The sequence below is a fragment of the Austrofundulus limnaeus genome, unplaced genomic scaffold (assembly GCF_001266775.1).
Source record: "Austrofundulus limnaeus strain Quisiro unplaced genomic scaffold, Austrofundulus_limnaeus-1.0 Scaffold74, whole genome shotgun sequence".
Taxonomy (NCBI): domain Eukaryota; kingdom Metazoa; phylum Chordata; class Actinopteri; order Cyprinodontiformes; family Rivulidae; genus Austrofundulus; species Austrofundulus limnaeus.
The window spans coordinates 589536-610267 of NW_013952476.1; the positions used below are offsets into that span (position 1 = coordinate 589536).

The window sequence follows — 20732 nt, forward strand, 5'->3', positions numbered from 1 at the left end:
GAAATACTTTTGGCATTTTTAAAAAATTAACGAGTAGAAAGTACAGATAATTGAATTAAAATGTAAGGAGTAGAAGTAAAAAGTAGGCTGAAAAAATTACTCCACTAAAGTATAAATAACCAAAACTTCTACTTAAGTAAAGTAACAAAGTATTTGTACTTAGTTACTTGACACCTCTGGTCAGTGTACACTCAAAGGTTATCGGATAAATAATAATCTAACATGAAGTTAGGCTTAAAATATCTGTGAGTTTAAATGGTTTAAAACAGTTTTGTTTTTATTTTTGAAGGTCTGGTAAAGACGGCCTTTATCCTCAGCTRATTACATTCTGTGAGAGTCACTTGGAGAAGCTGAATCCTAAGAGCAGTGCTCTCAGGAAGGAAAATCCTGCAGCCACAGCAGCCAGCTTCTCTAAAGATGAGTGGAGCCAAATCATTGATGAATTAAAGGTATGGTGCTCAGGAATGAGTGTGGCTTTCTTTTTATTCATAAATGATTTGAAGTTTTTGCTCTCTGTTGTGACAGTTTGTCTGAGGTCATAAACACTTTTTGTGTTTTACAGGCATGGGAAGAAGAAACCAAAATAACTGAAACTTTCATTAAACAAGAGTCAATGTTGTGTGATTCAATGAAAAAGAAAATACCACCTGTAAGGAGTTCCAATTGTTTTGTCCCACTCTCTGAGGTAACCATGTTCACTATACGAACATGATGAAGCCATTCAAGACAGATTTTAAATAAAGTCTTTTTGTTATTGCAGAATTCAGCTCCAAAAGAAAAAAGAAATCCCTTGAAACTATCTCCTCCCCGGTATTATTGGGAATGGGACAAGTAAGTGAATCTTTAAAAAGTTTAAAAGAGACAACACACAATTAGTGCAGCTGTAGACGTGATTAATAACATGTTCTGATTTCTGAGTTAAGCCTCTATAATTACAGTGATTCATAGCTAAACAATGTGTGCTGCTACAGGCTATTGTTTGGCAGGATATTTTTCTTTATCCATATTTCTCTATTGTCAGGTTTGATGTGGAAAAAGAGTGTGACAGAATAGATGGGAATGTGATCAAAAACGACCCACCAGCTATTCTAAACACGGGACATCCTAAAATCAAGAAGGAAGTGGTTTGCTCATGTAATGAACTCTGCACCACAATGCACATGCGGTTTACAGTAATTACAAAAATGTGAAATTTAGTATTTAAGTTCCTGTGTCTGTTTTCAGGGCTATCAGAGCAGGAAAAGCTCCTTCTAGCAAATCGTGAAAAAGACAAAGGCAACGAAGCCTTCAGAGCACATGACTATGAAGAGGCGGTTGCATACTACTCCAGGTTTGATTCTGACTTATTTATTACAAATATGTTCCCCTCTAAGAGTCACAGACAGTCGTGTTTATCACCTGAAGGCAAAAAGATGATCACGTTTTAGCTCAGGTGTTCAACTGTTTGTAGCATTAACAAAATATGTCATGACTCAGTGGTTAACAAAACTCTCAAAATATGATTTATTTCAAACTTTATTCATTTCTTAAAAACAAAATTTTATGTACAATAATAGAAAAGAAAACACAAATACAATGAAATGAAAGGCAGCAGAGAGAAGAAAAAAATCTTATAATAAATTAATGGTTGTGGATGTTAAAGTGCCTGTGATATCATTTTGTTATAATAAATATGAATGTATTTTTGGAAAGAGAACATTGATAACATATTGTAAAAAAGATTTCATGCCGCTGAGATGAACAGTTGTTGAGATATTTGCATGTGAAGAAGCAGGAAGTGATGTCAAAGGGGAATGTCTGAATGTAAACTGAGCATTGCTAAAATGGCTAACAACACAGACTGTAGAGAAGAATCTGATGTTTCTTTAGATTATTTTAATCACAATCATAGAGAGATAAGAAAGAGTCATACTTTAAATAACATTGTTTCAATAAACAAAAACCAGGGAGTTCTCTTTCATAGCATTCGTTTCGTGTCTCACTATGGGGAACGCCTCCTGCGTGACCTCATCAGAAGCTTAAATTTCATTACGCCAGCCCTGATTGGCTGGCACAAGTGACGTCTATGTCAGGAGGGGCCCAGACCCTCCCTCAATAAAAGGGACTGACATAGCATCAGTCATTATTCAAAAACCTCTTCTCGTTTCTCACAGAAGCCTGCTGACAACTTTACTACTGGGTGTGAAACTAAACTGTCCATCGACCGGGTGCAAACTCGGTCACAGGGCGCTTGTTCCCAGCCATACGGTTATCTGCTGGTCCGAGGAAGTAGCAATACTTTCTCGACTAGCTAGGTAGCAATACTTTCATCCCCGCTAGCTCAAGTGTGACATAGCAATACTCCCACTTTCTAACAAGTAGCAATACTTAAATTAAAGTAGTAATACTTTTACTGGTGGCAACACCTTTTAAAGCAGCGAGGAAATAGCAATATTTCCTCCCCGCTCTTACCAACTAGCTGCACAAGCTTCCTGAGAGAGAGCTGGAAAACTGCTAACATGGCTACCGCGGCTAACACCGATACGGTRGAGGAAGGACCTAAACTCTGTACCTGCAGTAGAAAATTTTCCTCCTGGGACACTCACCCCGTGTGTGCGGCTTGCCTGGGTGCATCCCATGCCCAGGCAGCTTTAGCCTCCACGCAGGAGTGTATCCACTGTGTGGCTTTTCCACACAAGCTGCTGCGCCGCGGGCTAGCCCGCTAGGTCAGCTTGTCCTGCGGAGACCCGGTCATGTGCGGGCCGGCCACACCTCAAGCTGTAACCGAGGCGGAGCTACTCGCTACACCTGGCCTGAGCTGGGCGGACTCAGACCCCMCAGCTACCCCMGACTTTCCCACTGCTACAGGCTGATGCAATGTGTGATGAGCTCGCTAATTCTCAATCACTCCTGGAGGCGGAGGGGGATGAGGACGGGGCAGAGTCGGAGGACTCGGAGCTCATGATGTCGGACGAGGATGAGGAGGACCTCACTGTCCTTAGCCGCTACGAGGCTGCAAAGCCTCCCGCGCTGGGAGAAGACGGCACACCAACGGCGCTTTGCCCCCTGGACATGGATATACAGGACATGTGCAAACGTGCAGCCGTGAGGCTAAACATTCCATGGCCAGCTGTTCAGACTGAGGTTGTAAAATCTCGGTTTGAYGGGAAGAAGCTGCCGAAGGCTAGGAAGACTGGAAAACATGTGCTGCCTGTCTTCCCGGAGCTCCTGGAGGAAATTGCGGTGACATGGAGGGACAAGCCCTACACCGAAAAACACCCCATTTCGGGGAGTTCTCTGCTGGATTGTGAGGGGATGGAGGCTCACGTCAGGTTTATGTCAGATGCCGCCTGTGGAGCTGCTGGTCGCTAGTCACCTCCATCAGAAAACATCAGTCATCCACCGCTGCATCCCTCCCATTCAAGACGGACCGTTTTCAGTCCAGCCTCACTGACAAGTGCTATAAGGCGGCTGCGCTGTCCACAAGAGCCCTGAACGCCTCCTCCATTTTGACGGCGTACCAGGTGGAGTAAGAAGAAGATATGTCCGCTAAACCAGACAACACCCTCTGGTAAGAAATCTGCGTCATAACGGATCACATTCTCCGCCTCCACAAGATGGCGATACAAGCYACGGTGAAGGCCATGGGTCTCATGGTTCTTCAGGAGAGGGCACGTTGGCTTGGGCTCACCAATCTGACAACCAGGGAGAAGGAGGAGCTCCTTGACACACCGGTTGTCCCCCACGGTCTCTTCGGCATAGCGGTTACCACCATGCAGAAGAGATGTGAGGAGAAAAAGAGGGATGATGAGGCGCTGAAACTTTGTCTGCCGAGAAAAGTACATCCTGCCGCCTCCGCTCCGGCGCCACGTCATTCATATGCATCGGCTGCCGCTTGCCCACCTCTGGCTTTCAGGATCCCCAAGGTGCCTAAAGCGCAGGCCGCGACACCGCACCCTGGAGGTCTGAAAAACCCGTGGGCCAKGAAGCAATCCCCTCAGGCATGTCCTCAGTCTGCCCAGCCTCCACCCGCCGCCGCTGTGAGCGGGAGGAAGAAGAAGCGGCAGGCCTGACAGCCTCACCTCTCGGTGGCAGCGAGCCCAGTTCACCCTTTTCACGGGCCGCCCCACCACCCCCAGGCCCAGRCCCAGTTCTGAAGCCGGCCCAGGGAGAAATGTTTCACACAGTGTGCCAACCCCAAGCAGTGTGAACCTACGGTCTCTGAAAGCAACTCACATAACAGGAGCCCTGAATTATGGTGCAGACCTGTTATCCAGGGGCAATCYGCTTTATGTGGATTGGAAACTCCACCCCGAGGTGGTAAACCAGATCTGGTTGAGATTCGGYCAGGCAGTCATGGACCTGTTCACATCGAAACAGAATGCTCAGTGTCCACTTAATTTCTCCCTGCTGGACCAGGGAGCTCCACTGGGGGTGGATKCTTTAGCACACATGTGGCCGAGGTCTCCACTCTATGCCTTCCCTCCGATAGCTCTCATCCCTCCCACTCTGATCAGGGTAAGGGAGGAGGGTCTGACTGTGATTCTGATAGCCCCAAGGTGGCCGGGGAAACGCTGGTTGGCRGAGATCTTCCAACTTTTGTCCAACACACAGTGGCAATTACCACTCCACAAGACCTGCTATCCCAGGCGCACGGAGAGATATTTCATCCCCATCTGGAGAGACTGGCTCTGTGGGCATGGCCCCTGAGTGGCTGATTCAGAATGCAGAGGGACTCCCTGCTGACGTTATTGACACCATTCAATGTGCCAGAGCACCCTCAACCAGGTCCCTGTATGAGCAAAAGTGGAAGGTGTTTGAGAGCTGGTGCTCAGACTCTAACATCATCTCTTATCAGTGTTCAGTGGCAGTGATCCTGTCATTTTTACAGAACCTTATTGAAAGAGGCAAAGCCTTTTCAACCATAAAAGTATATTTGGCTGCTATTTCAGCTTGTCATGTTGGTTTTGAGGGAAACAGAGTGGGCCAACACCCTTTGGTGTGCCGTCTTATGAAGGGCACGCCGCAAATTGCCCACGTCCAGGCCTTTGGCCCCATCCTGGGACCTTCCCACTGTTCTAGAAGCTCTTTCTGGTTCTTTCTTTGAACCTCTGGAAGAAGTGGAACTGAGATTATTATCCCTCAAAACAACTTTGTTACTCGCATTGGCTTCAGCTAAACGGGTAGGTGAGATCCACGCTTGTTCGGTGCATCAAGCCTGTATAAAATTTTCCCCCAGTAATGCTTAAGTCACACTGCAACCAAACCCAGCTTTTATTCCAAAAGTAGTGGGTTCGTGCTCTCCAATAGAGTTGACCTCTTTTTACCCACCCCCTTTTGCTTCGGAGGAGCAAAGGCATTTGCACAATTTGTGCCCAGTGCGTGCACTGCGGATCTATTTGGAYAGGACACAAGGTTCTAGGAAAACCAATCAATTGTTTGTGTCCTGGGCAAAACCACATAAAGGAAAGTCTGTGTCAAAGCAGCGTCTTTCCCACTGGATTGTGGAAGCTATTATTTTAGCATATTCTAGCAAGGGACTCCAGCCCCCGAAAGGTCTTAAAGCGCATTCCACCAGGGGACTTGCATCCTCTTGGGCGCTTTTTAAAGGGGTCCCTATCCAGGAGGTGYGTGCAGCTGCATGCTGGTCCTCCTCTGACACTTTTGCTAGGTTTTATAAGCTTGATGTGACTGCTCCTGTTTTGGCACATTCAGTCCTAAGTGCAGGGTCTCACTGTGCAACCTGTTACTGAGCGGCCTCTGGGAACAGTTGTCATTAAAACAGCCATGTCTGGCAATCTGGGAGTCAGTATTTCTCCCCATAGTGAGACACGAAACGAATGTTATGAAAGAGAACTTAAGGTTATGAACATAACCCTGGTTCTCTGATTAGCATGAGTGAGTGTCTCACCAGACCACCCTCCTTGCTGCGAAGCGAGGAAGAGGTGAGCTTGTTGAATAATGACTGACGCTATGTCAGCCCCTTTTATAGAGGGAGGGTCTGGGCCCCTCCTGACATAGACGTCACTTGTGCCAGCCAATCAGAGCTGGCTTAATGAAATTTAAGCTTCTGATGAGGTCACACAGGAGGTGTTCCCCATTGTGAGACACTCACTCATGCTAATCAGAGAACCGGGGTTATGTTCATAACCTTAAGTTTTCTTTCTCAAAGAGTTCCCCTTTGATGTCACTTCCTGTTTCACTTTAGCTGAGCAAAATTCAAAAGAATATATGCCAATTAAGTGACGTAACGGGTCAAATCATGTGTTTTATGCCAAGTTTCTTAAATATAAATATATTTTCTTTGACGTTTTGTATTTCATGGATATGCATGTCACAAGCACTTTAATGGAAGAACATCCACAACCAATGAACTTCTGGAGTCAACCCGATTCAAAATGAGTGCCACAGCCAACTGACAGGATGAGAACTTTTTTAGCAAAATAACTGAACCACTGCACATGTTTTAATGAACATAATGTCTAAATCTCCAATGATTAATTTTTGGAATCCAATTCAAGATGGCCACCAAGGCTTATCAATAACGTTAAGCTAAAGCTAATAAGCTAATATTTGATACAGTAATAGTCTATAAACAACTGCACGGTCTTTCAAGAGATGCCTTTCTTTAATTTATTGAAGTCTGTTTTAATTTCTGTTAAACAAACATTCCTGTAAGTGGTCTTGTAATAACTTTATTGGAATTAAAAATGAGAGTTTTTTTATTGTATTACAGAAGCCTTTCAGTTGTTCCCAGTGTTAGTGCATACAACAACAGAGCTCAGGCAGAGATCAACCTGAAGCATTGGCACAATGCCATGAGGGACTGTCACCAAGTGCTCCAGCTACAACCAGGCAATATAAAAGGTGCTTTTTAAATTTAACATTAATTTTATCTWATGATTTGAATAAGTTTACATGTGCGAGTCATACCTTTAAGTCAAAATTGGATATTAGCAATATATTGTGTATTTTTCTATATTAGCTCTGCTGCGCCGTGCAACTGTTTATAATTATTTGGGTCAATTCCAACTGGCCTCTGAAGATCTGAGGATGGTGTTGAAGAAAGAGCCACACAACACTGCAGCCACTGTAAGTAACAGAAGTAATGAAGCACGTTCAGTAGTGCTTGTAGAACTTTTGTCCACTAGGTGTCTCTGTATTTGCATGTGAAAAACATATATTCCTGATACTACAAAGTTTTTAACCTGAGCACTGTACTTCACTCACATGTGGGTGGTCAGGGTACCAAACCTGGTTTCTGTTGACTTGCAGGAACCACATTGGTTCCTTCCACTGACAAATCCCAACATCTAAATGATTTGCGTTTATTTTTTCTTTTTGCAACATCTGTCTAAAATTGAGAAGAAGATGTTAAAATGTCTGTCAGAGCAGCAGCAACGAGGCAAGCAAATCCTCATCCAGGAAGTCGAAGAAGAAAACGGCACCAGTTCCACAGAGGAGCGAGCTCCACAGATCGGTGAGACTGAAACATTACAACATCAGTACTGAGATTTCTCACTAACACAGAGACTCACTGAACACAGGAAAAAATCACACTTTTACTAATAAATAAAAAAATTTGTCAGGAAATTTTGTAAACTATAAATTCATCCTTTCTTTCTGAAGCTACTTTCATTTTGAGGGAGTTTGTTTTTGACAAAGTCAGACACTGCAATAGTCTACAACAGAGCATTTATGTCATATTGTCTGGAAGTGTTTATTGTGTGTTTGTAAAACACACATCCAAAAACTGAATGAAATTAGTTATTAAAGATCAAATTAAAGACCTAGTATTCCTTGAAGCCGTCCTGCCTATCATGTCAGAGTTTTAGACAAAGATCTTCTTGATGGAGTTTATGTTGTTTTGGTCAAAACTTGAGAGGATGTATCAYGTGTGATATTATAAGTGTCACTCTCAGCGTCTGTGTTGTGAATCACTCTACAAAATGCAGCTTCATGTTTTAAATTTAGTTATAGTAATTTTTGTGTTAGTTAAYGTTGATTAGCTTTGGTGGCCATCTTGAGTGACTCCAGAAAGAGTTGTGGACGAACATCCAAAGATTACTTTATAAAACTTTCATTATTGCCAGCTGACAGAGATGACTTCAAATAATTAAAGGCAACATTTTAAAACACAAATTAGTTAGCGCTCAGAATATCTGTTGGGATCAGTTTGGGCTAGTACCACACCAAATTTTAGGTCAGAGCCTGTAAAAGCAGCTGAGTTTTTAAGGGTCTTTCAAAGCCTTGATGAATCAGGTTGATTCCAGAAGCTAATCAGCTGTAGATGTTCAGCTGACAAATACTTGCAATAAAATAAAAAATTACCTGTATTTTTTTTTTGCAAAAAAAAAAAAAAACTTGRCAAACATTTGATCTGCTTACATTGTTCCATTTTGTGAGGGGAAGAATGTTTCTAAGATTTGCAAATCATTGCTGTTTGTTTTTATCAGGGCTGACCCAATTTSAGAAGAGGGTCTCTACAGTCAGGGGCTTCTTGTTCTGTGGGARCAGTTTGTCCAAGACATAATTGGTCTGTTTGACTTTTGTGGGTKGTTTGTTTAAAACGTGATTGATAGAACTGATTATTTTGGTTGAAACGGCCAGGAAGCACYTGTATGTTTGTTTATTAAATGTTAATATTAGTCATAACCTGAGACAGGAAGGTGCTTGCTGCATGAAATTTGAAGTCAATAGAGCTTTGGAGCGTGATGTCACTGTTGTAGGCGTGGTTTGCAGCGCAGTGGCTGATGGGATGCAACCACCATCTTGTGCTTCAATTTAATTTATTTCCAAAGGATGGGGTGGACGTGCATCAGACAAACACATAACAGAAAATTGTGGCCTTCTATGTGAACTTCTACCCAGGGTCATTGTGTTAGCTGACAGAGGCTTTGATATAAAAGACAGTGTTGGAAAGGTGTGCGCCGAGGTCAAACTCCCATCATTTACTAAAGGCAGATGTCAACTTGATGCAAACGCTGTTGAAGATACACGAGCTATAGCGCACCGAAGAATTCATGTGGAAAGAGTGATTGGTTGCATGAGAAACAAATACAAAATGTTACATAGAACTGTACCAATKAGATTGCTGCTTTCATGTGAGCATGAGGAGGTGACACTTCTTGACAAGATTGTGAATGTGTGCTGTAGTTTAGTGAACATGTGTTCTAGTGTGGTTGTAAAACCAAATGAACAAGAAACCTGCACACGTTAACATGAAATTGTATTTGTGCGAGTGTTGTTARATATAGATTGTAAAAATGAAATTAGTTGCATTTTATGGAACCTTTGTTTTGGTTTGAAATGATTGTACAGTTCATTACTATTGAAATGGATGATTTTTCACATTTAATAACTTTTTAAGTAATGAACAGGTATGGGATATTTTATTCAAGCACTTCAAGTGACATGTAAACATGTGATCAGTTTTTACATAAACACTGACTATTTTAATAACACTTCAAGTAACAGATGAACATGATGTCATTAAACTTATGTGAGGTAAACATTGGATATTTAAAACACTTCAAGTAACAGATAAACAGTGTAATGCAAAAGACTTCAGTCTCTTGATTAGTTGGCAGGTAATATTTATCTCTCCCTTGAAGCTGGAGAAATAGCATGCTCGGAGCAATATCTACCAACAAGCTCTGGGAGGCAGGTGTTTTGAAGAATGTTTGTGCCTTCTGTAGCCGTGGTTCCCAGAATTCCTGATCTGGGAAGACATGAACCACAGCCTTGTCCCTTTGGGTCCACACAACCAAGTACAAGTGTTTTGATTTAGTGACAAAAATCTGGGTTTGCACTTGTGTGTAATTTGTTGTGTTTTGATGTGCAGGTGTGTGCCAGATAGCTGAAGGCAAAAGTTTTTGCCCTTTGCATCTAAGGCCTCCTGGATTGTGAGTCCATCAGGAGATGCTCCAAGCTCTGGAAAATCAGTGTTCATTATGAAACCACATGGTTTCACTTTGAGATTTTGGTGACCGTCTGCAGTGAGTGTAATGTAGGCCATTTGTGCATCACTCTCATGCTTTTCGTCTAGTTAGCATGGTATAAAGTGATTTACCTGGGTGGCACACCTGTTACACAACTGTCAGTGCTGGGCTTTCCAAACTGGTGGCAAATGCAGCATGCATACTGGAAGCTGTAATTCGTCCAGCTCGGCATTCATGCCAGGCAGGACTCTTATACTGCTGTTTTGTGTGCTGCTCGATGGTAGCTGCCTGCTCATCAGTCACTGAAGCAGCATCTTTGTGTTCTTCACAGCACAGTAAAACAGCCGTAATTATGCAGACATGCTAGTGACTGTGGTATGGTATTTGGCTGCTCTTTGTGTGCGTATAGTGTGTGGTACTTTTCCATGCCTGACAAACCAGTGGCTTTACTGTGCTCCAGCAGTGTGTCCAGCAGAGGAGCCAAATCGTCCAGAGTTGCTGGAGGAATTTTTCTTTTTGTGGACAGCTTCTTCTGGCTGGTGTTGAGACTTGTTTGTCTTGTCCATCATCTTCTTTTGAGAAGCTGAAGTGCTGTAATCAATTTTATGGCCGACTTCAGGATGGATTTTGGTCAAATTGCTAGGTGGCATCCAGTATGCTGGCTCCTCTAACAGTTTTTGTGTCTCGTATCCACACTGTTGCTTCCAGCTTAAAAAGTAGGGCAGCTACATGGGTGCAGGTCTCAGGTACTCCTGCCATGCACATACAGTGTGCACATTCAACAGTGCCAGTGTTTTTCAGCATGACCCACGGTGTTAACAGCAGCTCAGAGAGCCTCGTTGAGTGCATAAACTGTGAACAAACAAAGCAAGTTTAAAATGGTGAAAGAAAAGTCAGGAACATATTTATGCATTTGTGTGTGAAACTTTACAACTAACTATTTAGGTCAGTGGTTAGCTTTATAACCCCAATCAACTTTCTAGAACAATAGCACTATAATTTAAAATTTAAAAATGATAGAATCACCCTTTAACAGTTTTTAACTTGGAGCTTAGCATATTAGTACAATTTGTACATTAGAAATTATGTGTTCACATTACTACTACATACTGAAAACATTAAATGAAAGCCTGATAGATTTTAAGCGTACACATTAGGCTTTTGTGAGGAAGTGAAGAACAAACATATCTTTGTTTGAACAACAATGTATTCACAATCCGGGGGGTTAAAAAGGTCCAAATCGTGAACCCAGCCATTTGTAAATTGAACATGCGCTTCCATTCACTTGTAGTTTTTAAAAGTATTTACTGTGTAAGCACTGACTCCACATAACAGGTAGGCAAAAATGTCTGGGAATGTGAGTGGAGGTAAATTGTAGGGGTTTCGGTTCCAACTTTTACATTCAAACGGGTTGACATTTCCGATTTTTGAGATTTTTTCCATGTACCCTTTTTTGGTATCTGGAAGAAGTTTGTCACGATAGAGTCCATTTTCTTTTGAGCTGGTTTTTAGCATCATGCTAGATAATACAGCTGTAACACCGTAATACCTCTAACAATGGCGCCGATCGATTACACAAGACGTAAAGCGTCCCACAATGCATTGCGCCATAACGTCAGCTCCAAAGCTCTATAAATCATATTTCCATGTTCACAATAATTATACTTACCATTACTTCCTCTTTTAAACTGCCCCACAAGTCAGTCCGATCAATCACGGCTTTATCAAGCTCCGCCCACACACCAACTCCACTAATCATGTTTAGGACAAACTCCCCCCACATCATGAACTCCACCTATCAAGGTTAGGATGAACTCCGCCTACACAACAAGACACTCCCCCATGTACTGCAGAGACCACTACTTGGCCAATTGGTGCCCTAGGCAAGACTAAAGGCAGCAGCACCCCTTGTACAATTTTCTAAATCTTACTGCCAATTTACATACATTCACATACCAATTAAGTTCAAATTAAAGTTTTTGCTATTATTTTTATCTTTATAAAGCAGGTTTTTGAAGGTAGAACACTGAAAACCAGACTTTAACCTGAACTTTATCTGAGATCAGACGAAGCTTCCATTATTTTTATTTTGTTTTCCGTTTACACACTGAGCAGCAGTAGTTAGTCTTGATTGCATCGTATGATGATTTTATCATGAAACATCCTCTGCAGCATATAACACCTCATGTAGAACCAAAGCAGCCGAGAAACCTACAGATCAAGTTACCTTCATAAACCTGAAGAACCAGTGATTATTCTGCAGACTACATCAAATATACTCTGATAAAAAGTTAATAAAATATTTTTTGTCCCCCATTTGTGGTGCCCCCTAGAAGGACGGCACCCTTAGCATTTGCCTACACTGCCTACGGGCGACCCTGGTTTTTATTTACATTTTAGGCAATGTGCCAACTTCTCTGAAATTGGGCTTGATTTTCTGCTGTAGCTGCCTGGCTAAAGCTAAAGCTAAAGCTATCCCACAGACCATCTGAGGGAGCGTAAATGTTCCTGGCAGCAGACAGGCTCTGTCTTTAAATATCAGTGTGCTGTGCTATAAATAGAGGAAATTCCTTTTGTCTCGTTGGGTGATGTGATGTAATGTGCATGTGGGTAATCCCCTCCCTCTCAGGCTCTTTTGTAATTCAGTACTTCCTGTAACTCCCTCTTTGAACTGTGATGTAACCAGTCCTTCCTGTCAGTGTGCTTCCTCCCTCCCTCTCTCCCTCCTGCCTCACCTCTCCCTCCCTCTGTCTCCCTTCCAGCTCGTCCGGTTCAACCCAGCCAGCCTGTGGGAGGGGAGGAGAGCTCTGCTGCTCCTGCCGAACAGGGAGACATGGGCAACGCTCAGAAAAAGCCCCACAGCAGGGGGGATGGGGGTCCACAAACTGAGTCCAGCAACTCCCACCATCATGGACACTGGAAGAGCAAAGGGGGCAGCTCAGACAAGTACAAAGTCCCACAGGAGTCAAAGGAGAAGGTGGCCAACGGTTCCAATCAGGCGGCATCGACAGCTTCAGTGCCGGGTGATCGTAGCAGTGCAGGTGGGGGGAAAACAGAAGAAAGTGTCAACCTCGATGCTCCGAGTGGAGCCCTGCCACCACATTTGTCCCGGCTAAAGAACGAAGGGAACCTGCTGTTTAAAAATGGACAGTTTGCTGATGCACTGGAGAAATACTCACAGGCCATTCAGGGATACTCAAACTCAGGTAAGGAGTCCTCACTGTTCTGTCCTGATCCACGGTTACTGGAAGTTTACACGCAGTGTGAACACATCTAAAACTGAGTTTAACTCTGAGCAGTTAGTGAACATCGAACATTAAAGTGTTATAACTCAGTCGTGAACATGCAGTGACAAGTCACGATGAGTCATTTGACTCGTGTTTCTTCACCTGGTCTGTCATCACCAGAACTGACTGAACATATATTTGTGTGTAATCATCAGTGCTGTTGAGACTTTGACTGGCCACTGTAGCTGTAAATCAAAGGTCACAAAGCTAAACTTAGTTTGTTAGAGCTTCTGTTCTTGTGTTGTCTCTTCACACTGCAGAATCATTCAATAAGAAACCAAACATCAGTGATACCTTTTGTAATTTATAATGATCTCACATCATTGCAGTCCACATCAGAGAGCAACAATCTTTAAACAGTTCCGGCTTTATCAAGAACAGCCCTCACAGCCTCTCGTGGTGTGTTTAATGACTCACTGCGTCACAGTGAGGCTGTTCTGAGAGGTAGACAGGGTTTCTGTTTTAGCCTCATGCTAAGCCGCTCAGCTCTGGTCTGTCCAAATCACATGACACGTTGTGACTGAAGGACCGCAGCTTCAGTTTTTACAGGAAGGAAGAGGATGACTGGAGAGGAACTGCTGCTTGTCAGGCTCAGTGTACCACCAAACTCTAGACTGCCAGAAGTACTCAACACAGCTGAGCAGAATGATTTCAAAGTGGTTCATTCATTCACACACACTGTAATCAAACAGCCTCGGATTAAAATATAAATAATCCTTTTTGGGTTTTCTTGAAGTTTGTGCTCGAAATAACCTGCCCAAATGTAACTGAGTGTTTCTTAGCATTTACAAATGCTACTTAAATAATCTTGATATCAAAATAAAGCTAACACTTAGATTTCATCAAAAGCGTAGTTATCACAGCAGCTGCTATTGTTTCAGACATTGTGAGGATAGCACACAGCGTACATGTCAACCCCTTCGGACGTTTACCTGTACAGTGAGCCTCAAAATCCGTAATAAACACGCGCGGGGGTGCAGGCGGATATGGCAAGCCAAATTTGACAATGTTTCAACAAAACTGACACTTTGATGTCAGCCATGGTTTAACATTTGACAAAAAAAAGTTTTGAAATTTTTAATCTGAAAAAAGAACAGAATGTCAAAATGGAAACTGAGTAGGTACAAATATCTCACTCATAGAGACAATCACTGTACCCTCACTGCAGCAGCACACTCATAATCTGAGTTAATCTGAAGAGCTGGAATGTTCAACTGAAGAAGAATGTTGCTGTCAGTAACATACAGACATATCTTCTCTGTGAAAGTGATGAAAACAGAAATCCTGTTTGACAAGTGTAAAGAAAAGTAAAAAACAGAATATGTGCTTAGTTAGAGAGAACAAGCTGTTTCACTTCTAAAGAAAAAAATGACTTTAAAGTGGTTTAACTTTATCTTGAGTTTTGTTCAACCTGGAGCCATCATATTAATTAGGTACGATACAGACACCCTCCCTGATAGGGTTGCCACAAAAATATACATTTACAGGTAAAACTGAAAATCTGTTAAACACACGGACAACACAAAACCCTTATGGTGTACAAATCCTGGCAAAAAAGTATGAAATTGCCACTCTTTGAGTATTAATTTTAATTTTTAAATTTTATCTAAAGAAAATACCACAGCACTATAATTTTTCAGAATTCCAGTTTTCTGGCATCAAAAACGATGAAAGAATGGTTGTAGTCAGACATAACTGTTTTTTATATGGAGTAGAGGGAAAATATATGGAGTCACTCAAGTTGTTCAAATTGTCTGCACTTAGGGTGGAACTGGAATGCACATTCTTTGAACACCTGCTCAGGGACAGGTCCTGCTGCTTTTCTGGTGTTGATGTTCCTCAATGTCCTACAGACATTTACTGTTTGGAGGCTCAGTCTGCTCGTTGGGTGGCGTGATTTCCTTCTTCACTAGGGCAGTCATTTTGTGCCTCAAACATTCTTCTCCATTTTCTGCTGCTTATCCAAAGTCAGGTCGCGGAGGCAGCAGGTCTAGGAGAGAAAACCAGACCTCCCTCTACCCAGAGATGCTTTCCAGCTCGTCCTGGGGGACCCCGAGTTGTTCCCAGGCCAGAGAGGATACATAATCCCGCCAGGGAGTTCTGGGTCTTCCCCGGATCAGATGAGCCACCTCAACTGACTCCTTTGGATGTGGAGGAGCAGCAGCCCTACTCCGAGCTCCCCCTGGATGACGTAATYCCTCACCCTATCTCTAARCCCRGCCACCCTACGAAGGAAGCTCATTTTGGTGGCTTGTATCCGGGATCTTGTTCTTTTTGGTCATGATCCACGCCTCGTGACCATAGGTGAGGGTTGAAATGTAGACAGACCAGTAAATCTAGAGCTTTGCCTTTCGACTCGGCTCTTCCCTCACCACAACCGACCGAAGCAACACCCTCATTACTGAGGAAGAGGCCCCAGTCCATTGACCCATAATATAAGTTGAGTTTGTTCAGGTTCATTACAAGGTTATCTGTTTTCCTTGTGATGGTGTGGATACATAGCCACAGGTTCCTGGTGTCAGCTGGTTCATAGAATCTCTGAACTTTCAGAACTTGGACACGTTTTGCCTTCCTTATGGCACAGTCAAGGTTGTCTCTAGCTGTTCTGAGAACAGCGGAGCTGCTAGATTTAAAATCTACGTTCCATGCTTTCAGCAAGGCCCGCACCTCCTCCGTCATTGTTTGCAGTTGGCATACGATGTGATGGTTCTGATGGTGCTGACATCTTCCATGCACTGCTGCATGTTTCCTGAATCCTGCCTTCACTTCGCCCTAAGTTGGTTCACTCCTCTACTCTAGGGGTACCCAGGTCTTCCTAGTGTAGAATGCTGAGACCTCATAGATGCTCTGTTGTCAACAGATTTACTGATCTGATACCTCTGGAGGTGTGTAGTTCCAATAAGGCCAATGCTGCAGCCAGATGCTTGGCTAGAAATTGAAAAACAGAAACCAATTTCAAACGTCTAGAAGACAATGCAGCCACAGCTACTCCCAGTGCCACCATTTTTAGGCTAAATTTTAAAGATAGATAATTGTGAAACGTTGCAAAAGATGTTTCTTGTTACGGTCAGCTGTGCCTAATATCTGGAATAAGTACAAACAAAATGAAAAAGTTGTTAAAGGGAAGCATTAACCATGTACACAACCTGCATCATCTGGTTGGCCTTTGTACCCATCTTCTTTGGTACCGCTCAGTCCACTGAGAAGATGTTCATCCAGACAGCCACACTAACCGTCTCCTTGTCTCTGAGCGTCTCCTTGTCTCTGAGCGCCTTCGTCTCACTCGGGATGCTTTACGTCCCCAAAGTTTACACCATCGTCCTCCATCCAGAGCACAACGTCCAGAAGAGGAAGAGGAGCTTCAAGACAGTTGTCCAGGCTGCAACACTTTCTCAAAGATCCCCTTCAGAGAAGCAGAACGGCAACACAAAGATTGAACCTGACAGAACACAGTAAACTAAACTACAGGAAACTGAAGTACCTGAAGAAAACACACACGTGTACTGGGAGAACATCCAAACTGCACCCACCCCAGGACAGGAGACCATCCTTTTCACTGAGAGGCAACAGACACTGTGCTGCACTTGATACTTTTAAATCCTGATTAAAGACTAATTTTTATTGTTTTAAAGAGGATGCATTATGAAAATCTTTTGTTTTATTTGATACTGTGTTTTTGTAATCTTGTTTTATAATTCAGTCCTTTTCTTGTTCCTTTGACTTGCATGTTGTGGGCCATTTTAGTCCAACATTTTGGTCAACATGCTCATAAATAAATTAGAGTTGACTCCATGTCAAAAAAAAGGGAAGCATTAAACAAGGAGGGCATCAAACTGTGAGTTTTGAAAAAAATATAGTTTGTGGGATGTCTGATTTTTTTATATACAAAGTTGAACAACTAAAAAAAGGCAAAAAATAAACATTCCCAAAGGTGGGACTGATCATGATTGATCAATAATTGATGGTGGGATTGATTCAGTAACTCTTGCCAGGGTTTGTGAATATATGTACAAATAGATTTATCACACTAATTTAAGCAGAAGTGTCAGAGTTTCATGTTGGTGTGAAAGCCACTCTTCCAGTGTTGGAGCAAACTGAAACTGGTCAGAATGTCCTCAGAACAGAAACCCAGCATTGCAACATCAACCCACATACAAATGCAAATTACTTACTTTAGGTGTAATTTCTCACATTTTTTCACTTCATCTGTGTGACGTTAGTAAAGTGTCTGATCAGCTCTAAACAACAAATGAGCATTGATTTAGACCTTTAAAAGCTGTGTTTATTCAAGTTGTGAGAATCTTTCTCTGTGTTTTGACAATGTTTGTGGTAAATAAAACATAAACGAATCTTACAATAATGGACTTTCTTCGCAGGTATTGATAGTCCAGAGGATCTATGTATTCTGTATTCTAACAGAGCTGCGTGTTACCTGAAGGATGGAAACAGTCAAGACTGCATACAGGACTGCACGAGGTGAGAGGGGTTTTATGTTTTTAATTTCACACAGTGAGATCGATCAGCATCTGTTTGCTGTGTCTAAAAAGATGAGTAGTAGAATCTGAGCAGCAGCTCAACCTTTTGATTAGTTATTGTTCTCTAAGATGATTAACCTCTAAAACCCTCTATCAAACTAGAATGAACCGGTCTGGGAGCTGGAGGGGGTGGGGTGTGAAGCGCCTCGTTTGGATTTAAAGAGACAGCCTCGAAATCAGTTGATCTGAGACACATCTCAGAAAAGGGGTGGGGCTTGTGGAGTTACAGCAAGGAGGAATTCAGATCAAAGCATTGCAGTTCCACTTTATATAGACCCCAAGTGAAGGATTTAAATGTGAAAAGGAAGGATTTAAAGCATCGTATGTCTTCTTTAAATCCATGTTCAATGGAAGAAATGTGGGAAYGTGTAAATCTACCAAGATCGGGTCGTCTTCAAACAGTGACAGAAGGAGAAWAGTGAGAGAGACCACCAGGACYCCTGAGACCCTTACAGGGTACAAACTTCAGCAGGGAGAGACTTTGCCATAAAAACTGTAGCCCAGGTTGTTTACCAGTCTAAGATTTTTGGAAGAGTGGCAGAGAGTAAGACCCAGCTGAAGAAAACTCAGATTAAATGTGGCTCAGAGTTTGTGGAAGGACAATGTGATGCTGTTTGCAAAATATGGTTTTAGATTTTACATTTAGACTTATTTTTGATAAATTTACAATATTACAAGAAAAGGAAAACAAAATGAAAATGTATTTTACAAATACAAATCAATTATTTTGAAAAAAAAAAAGGAGTAGGCTGAAGCCAAGGCTTATGCTTGTCTACTCTCAGTAGGGTCTAGCCTGTGTCTTGTATTCAAAAATACAAAACAAACTGGGAGGCTTCATTCTATGTAGAAACTGTAACAATTCATGATGCATAARCACTGCAGATTGTTGATCTAAGAGAAATTTTGATCAATTTGATTTTTTTGTTTAAACYGGCATCTGTTTGTCTGATTACAGTTCAGCTGTTGCACTTTCCTTGATGTCATGTTCTTTGTAGAAACGACATCTTACAAATAAAATATTATCTCAACAACAAACCCTCACTGCTCCACCTTGTCCAGTCTGTCCAGTTTAGTTCAACGTTTGAAACACAATGATGTAATGTTGTCATGTAAACACACTTTCTAATAAAAGTCTAAAACTTAGCATAAACCAAACCATTTGTGAATAAATATTTACAGTTTCCATTATAAAATCTTRCATACAAAATCTGTATATCTGCATGCCATTCATTGAAGGAGGGCCTGTCTCTAGACTTAAACTATGAACCATCTTATGTTGGTCAAGCCATGAAAACAGGTTAATAATCTCATGACTTTGTGGTATTTGTTAGCAGATAAAGTAAATGAATGACTGAACCAGTACCACATCAAAATGTAACGGTGACTGTAAATTTAACCGAGTTAAAGCCATGTTTGTGTTTGCTAAGGTTCACTAACGGTGGCAGCCATCTTGACCCAGGTTGACTCCAAACATTTTTCAGCTCGTYGACGAGGAATTTTCCTCTGGGGAGAATTTTCCATTCAGACTGAAAAATGTGAAGATCTGAGCTGTAAGCTATAACAAGCTGCTGTCTTTCTGTGAGCTGAACTCACATGCAGATCCCACTCCGTCCCCGCTCTTCTTCCAAAGGGTCTTTGTCGGCCCGTTCAACATGAGTTTAATTAGCTCCCCACACGTCTCAGTTTTAGATGTGAAAACTCCACAGATAAGAACCAAAACATCATCAAACCTGAGACGAGCTGGTTAGAATCTGGATCAACAGTTTGAAAGAGGTGTCTGCACTAATAGACACTGCTAAAAAGAACTTTTAACATAAAGTGAKTCTAAATTTAGGCATTCAAACACAAGCTTCTCTTGCTGCTGCCCTGATCCTTTGTGCTAGTCTAATTCTATCTATTTATACTCCCCAGAGCCCTGGAGCTGCAGCCGTTCTCCTTAAAGCCCCTCCTGCGTCGAGCTATGGCTTACGAGTCCCTGGAGCGCTACCGAAAGGCCTACGTGGATTACAAGACCGTCCTGCAGATCGACAGCAGTGTGCAGGCAGCCAACGACAGCGTCAACAGGTACCAGCTGAAMAAGGCTGCAAACCCAGAGGAGTGTTTCACTGGTCCTGTTCCTGATCCTGGTCCTGTTCCTGATTCCGATCCTGATCCTGATCCAATGTTTGAACATTCAGTCAGAATTAAAGTCTTGACTAAACTAAATGAAAACAGTCTAGCTTAGAAAGGTATTGCTCAATATCATTTAAAAAGTTACAGGAATGTCAGATTTGTTTTTGTTTTTGTTGATGAGTCAATCATCGACTTTCATAAAGATGAACAAACGGCTCCTTTTCCTCCTGATGGCAAAATGTCGTTCTTTTTCTTTTCTTTTTTTTTTTGTTTGTTTTTGTTTTCGAGACATGGGGCTGTACCCTCAGTTCAAAAGTCCCACCTACACACCCTCCCAACTCATTAACAAAGTTGTCAATCAAGGGGTAACAATAGAAACTAAACATTTATTTTAAAAATGCACATAYAACAGCAAGGTAAGAGCCATGTAAACCAATGAAAATCAAGACCTGAAAGTAATATTTCMAGTGTGTTTTGATTCTTTAGTGAGAAAAATATCATTTACATGTAAGAGCGAGACTTAAAAATTGCACTGCAGTCAGTCCTGTTTCTAGTTTTCAATGTCTGGATGGTGCAAAGTGTGTGATGATGTCACACTTTCCACTTAAATTTTTAGGTCCTCCAAATGTTCAGGGGTCTCATTTATAAAGGATTGCRTGGAAACCATACTAAAAGTGAACGTACGGCCAAAAGGCGGAAATGGCGTACGCCAAAAAAAATTCTAATTTATAAAACCAAGCGTACGCATGTTTCTGCGCATCTTTCCTTTATAAATCACAGCCACACGTCAGAGTTTGCGCACACGCCCACATTCAACCATAAACAGTCGATGTAAAGTACCTCATGAATGTTAAGATGTATTTAAATCAGTCAGATGA

At 42.1% G+C, this 20732-nt stretch overlaps 1 protein-coding gene across 1 annotated transcript in view; it reads left to right on the plus strand.

The window, feature by feature from the left end:
• LOC106519258 (sperm-associated antigen 1) overlaps nucleotides 1–20732 on the plus strand; it is a 33023-nt gene that overhangs the window by 2354 nt on the left and 9937 nt on the right. Inside the window, exons 2-12 of the mRNA XM_014010838.1 lie at nucleotides 290–449; nucleotides 563–685; nucleotides 761–831; nucleotides 1022–1134; nucleotides 1225–1330; nucleotides 6716–6846; nucleotides 6965–7071; nucleotides 7345–7459; nucleotides 12683–13126; nucleotides 17584–17683; nucleotides 19654–19806. Coding sequence (XP_013866292.1) covers nucleotides 290–449; nucleotides 563–685; nucleotides 761–831; nucleotides 1022–1134; nucleotides 1225–1330; nucleotides 6716–6846; nucleotides 6965–7071; nucleotides 7345–7459; nucleotides 12683–13126; nucleotides 17584–17683; nucleotides 19654–19806 — 1623 coding nt within the window. The remainder of the gene's footprint in view (nucleotides 1–289; nucleotides 450–562; nucleotides 686–760; nucleotides 832–1021; nucleotides 1135–1224; nucleotides 1331–6715; nucleotides 6847–6964; nucleotides 7072–7344; nucleotides 7460–12682; nucleotides 13127–17583; nucleotides 17684–19653; nucleotides 19807–20732) is intronic.